Source organism: Triticum aestivum, chromosome 2D, assembly GCF_018294505.1.
Source record: "Triticum aestivum cultivar Chinese Spring chromosome 2D, IWGSC CS RefSeq v2.1, whole genome shotgun sequence".
NCBI lineage: Eukaryota > Viridiplantae > Streptophyta > Magnoliopsida > Poales > Poaceae > Triticum > Triticum aestivum.
Genome location: NC_057799.1, coordinates 29,830,506 through 29,837,035, shown reverse-complemented (window position 1 = coordinate 29,837,035; position 6,530 = coordinate 29,830,506). Strand labels below are relative to the sequence as shown.

General features: G+C 41.8%; 1 protein-coding gene across 1 annotated transcript; it reads left to right on the top strand.

Annotated features, from left to right (window-relative positions):
• The first annotated feature begins 2,579 nt into the window (after window positions 1-2,579).
• On the top strand, window positions 2,580-3,924 carry LOC123051263 (ribulose bisphosphate carboxylase small subunit, chloroplastic 2-like). Its single transcript, XM_044474097.1, has 2 exons — window positions 2,580-2,829; window positions 3,291-3,924. The coding sequence occupies exons 1-2, from the start codon at window positions 2,638-2,640 to the stop codon at window positions 3,669-3,671; spliced, it is 573 nt and encodes a 190-aa protein (XP_044330032.1). The 5' UTR covers window positions 2,580-2,637; the 3' UTR covers window positions 3,672-3,924.
• Window positions 3,925-6,530: the final 2,606 nt, after the last annotated feature.

Sequence of the window (6,530 nt, the reverse complement as noted above, 5' to 3'; positions counted from 1 at the left end):
GGTTCTCTCAATCGGGGTGTCACAAATGCATTGCGGATTCTACCCCAATAGTGCGTCCTTATAGACCCATGCGTACTATCTCTAGAAGTCTGCCGAGGGATGCTATGTGTGTTGTAATTTGGTGCGTGCATTAATATAATATGACCCTACTACTTAAAAAAGGCTCCCTGTTGAGATCTCCAAAAGTGATGATTGTTGGCAGATGATAGCTTCAACCTATACGATATACAAAGTTCATCCCTCAACCATGATGACCAGAGCGCCTGGAGAAATACAAACCTCTTCTGTCTCTCTATAAGGGGCGGACATGCATTTCAAAACTGAAGTAGGAACATTAGCTGACAATTAAATGTGTGTTTGTTTAATTAATATCAGTACCATATCAAACTCATATTTGAACAAATAAGCTTCGAAATTAGGCAAATCATAATCTATGTAAAAGGTGGATATAACTCTTCTTTCTATACAACGCAATGTTCGTTGCCCATCCATGATGGAGAAGATGGCACAAAGAAATACTATTCACTCATGTCTCTCTTTAAGTGGCGTACGTGTATTTTGAAACTCAAGAAGGAACATTGGCTGACCAACTACATGTGCCTTTTTTAAACTAATATTAGTACCATATCTGACTCATATTTGAATAACTAAGCTTTGGAACTATGGGTAGCATTTCCTTTATATTGATGGCTGGATTAGTGCTAGTACGACACGAAGCACCTAGGCTGATCTTGGTGTATATAAAAAGTGTGAACCCTAAGCATGGCGAGTATAGTGTTGACAGTGCCATGGCAGGTCTAAAGGTGCGAACCGCACTAAGGCTACTTAGCAACCGATATTTGCTTTCAACTAACAACTAATCCTTGTAACTAGTAGGACAAGAAGATTGACAACCTTCTTGAAACGTTGGGGCAAGATTGTTTTGTGTTTGGTGTGCAGGTACCGAGGATTTGGGTTGTAGAAGAAATTCCTACTGGTTTGAGAAACGTATTGAGGACAATACTTATTACTAGGTTACTTCATCCTTACACTTGGGGTTTACCCAACCATTCTTACGAGAGAGCAAGCGGGAAGCCACAACCCGCGCCGTCACGAGTAACCGAAGAGTAGATGACGATAATCGCGGGATGAGACGGTAGCGTTGGACCAGATCAATGTGGGAGAAGGAGGGGGCACACATGAAAGGAGACGAAAACATTGGATAGGGTGGTGATGATGTTGGGGATGAAGGGATTGGGGGCGGCGGCATGGTTTTGTTTAGGAGAAAAGAGAAAGCGCATATAAGGCCACTTCGTCTCCAGTAGATAGAAATACCTTAATTCAGCACCGACGGGCCACCCAACATTGACGAGTGGTGTGGTACGACCGTCAGTAGAGATGGACCGTCCATTCAGTTGGATCTATGGGCCCCATGGGTGACCCTCCATTGATGCCAACTTAAGGGCCCGTTAGTGAAGGTCCTCCTGCATGGCTGGCGTTTTGTGGCCCATGAGTGATGAATCTCTCCACCGGCGGGCCCAAGTGGAGGGGCCTATGGAAGGTTCATTCTGCAATAGTAATTTATTGATTCAGTCATGATAATTATGGATATTTTGTAATATCTGGGTCGTGTTAATTATCATTAAGGATTCACAAAAAATAATTAATTACAAACTCAGCTTTATCATCTTACATGCAGGAAATTCAGAATTTTTTTTGGAAGAATATAAGATTCGATTTGCAGCTCAAATCTATGAGACGGTCACACAAGAAGATCACGACATCTATCTTAAATGACTAGATGATCACAATGTCCGTCTACATGATTGCCATATCACTGAGTGGTCATGGTCGATCGCATCATTTTGCAGGTTGCTTCATCACCATGAAATGAATGAATATACATCTGCCTTTTTTGTGGGCTAGATTCAACGATGATACAAAATCATGATGGACTCACCATATGTAATTTATGAGTTCACTGGGGCCGACACGAACTGAGTAAATGGACAACAGAGGGATCTAAAACTTTTGCTCGTGGATTAGAACAAAGTTCTACCTTGCTTGGACACCCAATTAAATAGCATTTCCAATACTAAAAATCCTCCAGGGCATGTAAATGATTAGGCGTAGAAAACAGTACAACACTTTTGTGTTCCAATGAATAATTGTGAATAAAAGACATAAAGGTCATGATGACACACATCACACATGCAGCAAATGTGTACGTTACCTGTATAAAATTTTATAAAATGAAGCGCCAAAGGTTACAAGCAAGCATAATTGATTGACAAGTTTGTATTATAGAAGTGGATAAAGGATGTACTATAACATTCGTTATGCCTGTGCCACTCAACTTAAATCGCAAATCAGCAAAGGAAGTTCTTCCTGCACCTTTCAAGCGTTACCTTTAGCAAAATAAAACGAAAAGAATAATACAGTACATGCAAGGCTGGAAAAAGGGTTTGTGGCAATCACACAATGGCATGGACGACTGAAATTTTCGGCACACACAACTCATCCAACGGCCATGCCTCTTACACTAATCCGGAGAGATAAGGAAACCAGGCAACCAACGAACGCCAGCCACCCCTTCCACATCTTGATTAAAGATAGGAGCTGGCCATATATGGCTATATATACCGTGGTGACCCAGCAATGGGGGCCTCAAGCTTAGCCTGCCACCTTCCCTCCTCCAACACCATGGCCCCCACTGTGATGGCTTCCTCGGCCACCTCCGTCGCACCCTTCCAGGGTCTCAAGTCCACCGCGGGCCTGCCCGTCAGCCGCCGCTCCAGCAGCGCCGGCCTCGGCAGCGTCAGCAACGGCGGAAGGATCAGGTGCATGCAGGTATGTCAGTCACTAATTAAACTGACATGAGTTTCTTTGGCAGTACAAGTAATTCACTTGCAGAACATCCCCAATTTATAACATAATTTGGTCAACAGATTATTCCGAAACCTTATTATCTGTTTGTTTTGTTGCCTATGGAAACCATTTGGCTTTGGATGCTCATTCAACCTTGTCCCTAAGCTGGGATCCGTATGTAAAAGCAATCAACTCATAACTTAGTGAATGGAAATACTTTTTATTGCAGCATGGACTAGATAAAATTATCTTAGTACCTTCAGAGTGCCCATCAGTTTAAGGGCTACCCTTAAGCTTTCTTCATTGTGGACAAACGAACAATGCATATGAGACCTGTCCATCAGGAGCAATTTTTTGCTCATCAACAGATTTTTCTAGAATTGTTGGTACAATTAATTTACTTAGCACCAAGTATTGAGCATCTGCGCATTCTATTCATTCAGGTGTGGCCGATTGAGGGCATCAAGAAGTTCGAGACCCTGTCTTACTTGCCACCCCTCTCCACGGAGGCCCTCCTGAAGCAGGTCGACTACTTGATCCGCTCCAAGTGGGTGCCCTGCCTCGAGTTCAGCAAGGTTGGCTTCGTTTTCCGTGAGCACAACAGCTCCCCCGGGTACTACGATGGTCGATACTGGACAATGTGGAAGCTGCCTATGTTCGGGTGCACCGACGCCACACAGGTGCTCAACGAGGTGGAGGAGGTCAAGAAGGAGTACCCTGACGCCTATGTCCGCGTCATCGGCTTCGACAACCTGCGCCAGGTGCAGTGCGTCAGCTTCATCGCCTTCAGGCCACCGGGTTGCGAGGAGTCTGGCAAGGCCTAAACTACGAGTTGAAACAATGGCCTATGTATGAAGGTCTTTTGTGAACTTAACTTTTGTCCACCACTCTGCTGGACGACCAGAGCATATTTTTCATTCTATATGGTCTGTGTGTGTATGTACGAACATAGGTTCTCGAGCATGCATATGTAAATTCTAGAACCGGCTACACATATACAAAACCTGTGTGATATTTATTATATACAAACACGCGGACCATTGTCTTGCTGTTATTAATTCAGGAAAAGTTTCTTTATTTGGCACTGCAATGAATATGTCTCACAACTAGTTGTGGAAGCATTCAGTATTTGACATTAAGATCCCCTGATTTGCAGTTGCAAATTTCAGTTTCTTTACTTATCAATACAAAAAGATTATGGTTTCTTTTCCATGTCACTACCAGCATCTACATCGGTTTTTGCTAGTAGACTAGGATGAAACATATTCTTGTAGAGACCCTTACTAAAGAACTTTTGTTGGTCTGGACAATAAGCATCTAACTGAACTAGATAGCAACAGCATTCAAAACATGTTATGGAACTATTGAAATAAATCTCCAACATGCATTGCATGAGCTCCTTTGTGAAGGAGTGTAATCATACTAGTGAAAAATCAAGAAAAAACTCGGATTTTTGTAACTAGTATGGAGCAACAGCTCCAGTCCTTTATTCCATCAAAACAAAAGCAAGCAAAAAATGTTTACAAAGGGAACCAAGAAAAAAGGAAAAACAACACTTTCCTACCTACCTATTTATCTAATGGAGATTACTAATCCAATCCAGGAGCTTTGGTAAGCATTAACTCTATCTACAAGAAGAGATGTCATGTACAAATTTACAACACCAAGCAGGAAAGGATGGCCTCTCCCCTGTGAAGATCTTGCCATTTGTAATAATACAAATATTAGTTCCAAGAGAACACCACTTCAAAGAAGAAAGGGTGTCCAAATCGTCTACATGCAGCATCAATACATTGTCTAGTGTTTCGTCTGGGGCTCCAATCAATCTGTAAATAAGTCCAAATCCTTTGACTAAAATTATAGGAGAAAAGCAAGTGGTCTCTTTGCTCATGTGAGCACAATGGGTTTCATCCCGAGGAGAATGTCAGTGCCTTCTAAGGAGCATGTTCCGAGCGTTCAACTGATAAAATAATAGGATCTAAGCAAAGATCTTGATCTTCATGGTGCTCTGTCATATCCATTTGCAAGGTTCATCGGTGGGCATATGCTTGTGCATCATGCAGTAGAAGATTTTGGCGGAAAATGACCCTCCTTACCAAGAACAAACATCAGGCAGGGTTTGGTTTCGCTGAAGGCTGTGTAACCAACCATCCAGAGGTTGCGATTCATCCATCGCCTCAGCAAAAAATGGCTGGTGCAAAAGAGTGGCCCGATCAGGGGTTTCTTTAAAATCTTTAACAGAAATTTTGTCATCCAAGGCAATGAAAAGAGCCTATCCAAACGATGTCGAAGAGGTAGAGAAAATCCCTCAATCAACCAAGCATCAGACAAGAACAAGGCAAAGTTGCCAATATTAACTTTGATTGAAGAGATTGCCATGTACTGATCGTTAAGTTCCAAAATATCCCTCCATCAGAAAGAGCCACAAAGGACTGTTGCGTCGGGTATGACTCCATGATAGTAAGAAATCTATATCAAAGTTACCCATGGAATATGAGCTTTATTATGAAATTTGCGCAAGTGTTTTGTAAGCAAAGGTTGGTCTTGAATATGACGGTTAATGATACCGATACCACCATTCTCCTTTGGTTTACATACCAGATGACATATCACGAATGGTTGATTTGAGCTATCAGCATTGCCACGCCAGAGATATTCTACTCAATTCTCTCCAGTTGTTTAATTCCAGGGGGAGTCTAGAGACTACAAAGATAGTATATCGGCATAGATGAAATGGCAGACCTCAAAAGTTTCAATTTAGCACCTTGTGAGAGCATAGAAGAGCTAGCTGCCAATTTCATTTTCATTATATCAACCAAAGGCATTAAGTCCTAGATCTTGGGCCTAGTGTTAACCATAGGTAAACCAGGTAAGTGAAAGGCATCTTACCCTGTTAACACTCAAACAAACTGGACAATGAGAAGCTTCATCGTCAATCACATTTATAAGAACCATGGAGGATTTACAAAAAATCACTTTCAAGCAAGTGGATTTAGACAAAAGTTGTAACATTTCTTTTAGGTCAATAAGCTGAGAATCAATATCCAGCATAATCAACAACATATCATTAACATACTGCACAATTGGAGAGTCTAGATCATGAGATGGGTTGAAAAAAAGAGCTCCCCACGATGATACATGTCACTGAGGATAGACTGAAGTAAATCCACTGCCAAGAAAAATAGAAGTGGTAACGGTGGGTCACCCTGGTGGATCCCATGTTTTCATTGGAATTACCTACTAGGCACACCCTTCAAAAGGATGGAAGGTGTTCCACAAGATAATATCTCGTTGATCCAAGTGATGGCACCTATTTTTACACACGTTTAGAGCTCATTTGTCGCCTATTATCTCCGTATAGCATGTGCCATTGAGCCACAATTGCATGTCCATATGCATGATCTCCAGTATGGCAGTATTTAACATTTTCAGCGCGAGCATTGCATAATATTTATTCTTATTAGTATTATTTTTCTTTGTGTGTTTGTACGTAATGTGGAACTCTCACGCACTTAACACAATGAAAAGGATCCAAACGAAGGACATCGAGACACCAGACTTGGGCATTTCGGAGAGTGAAAAAAGTTGTTTTCCAAAGTGCTCAAAATCAATATGTAATACCACAGGTGCATCGGCGCCGTTATCGTGATTCCAACGAGCACATGAACGTCAAAAATAGAGTC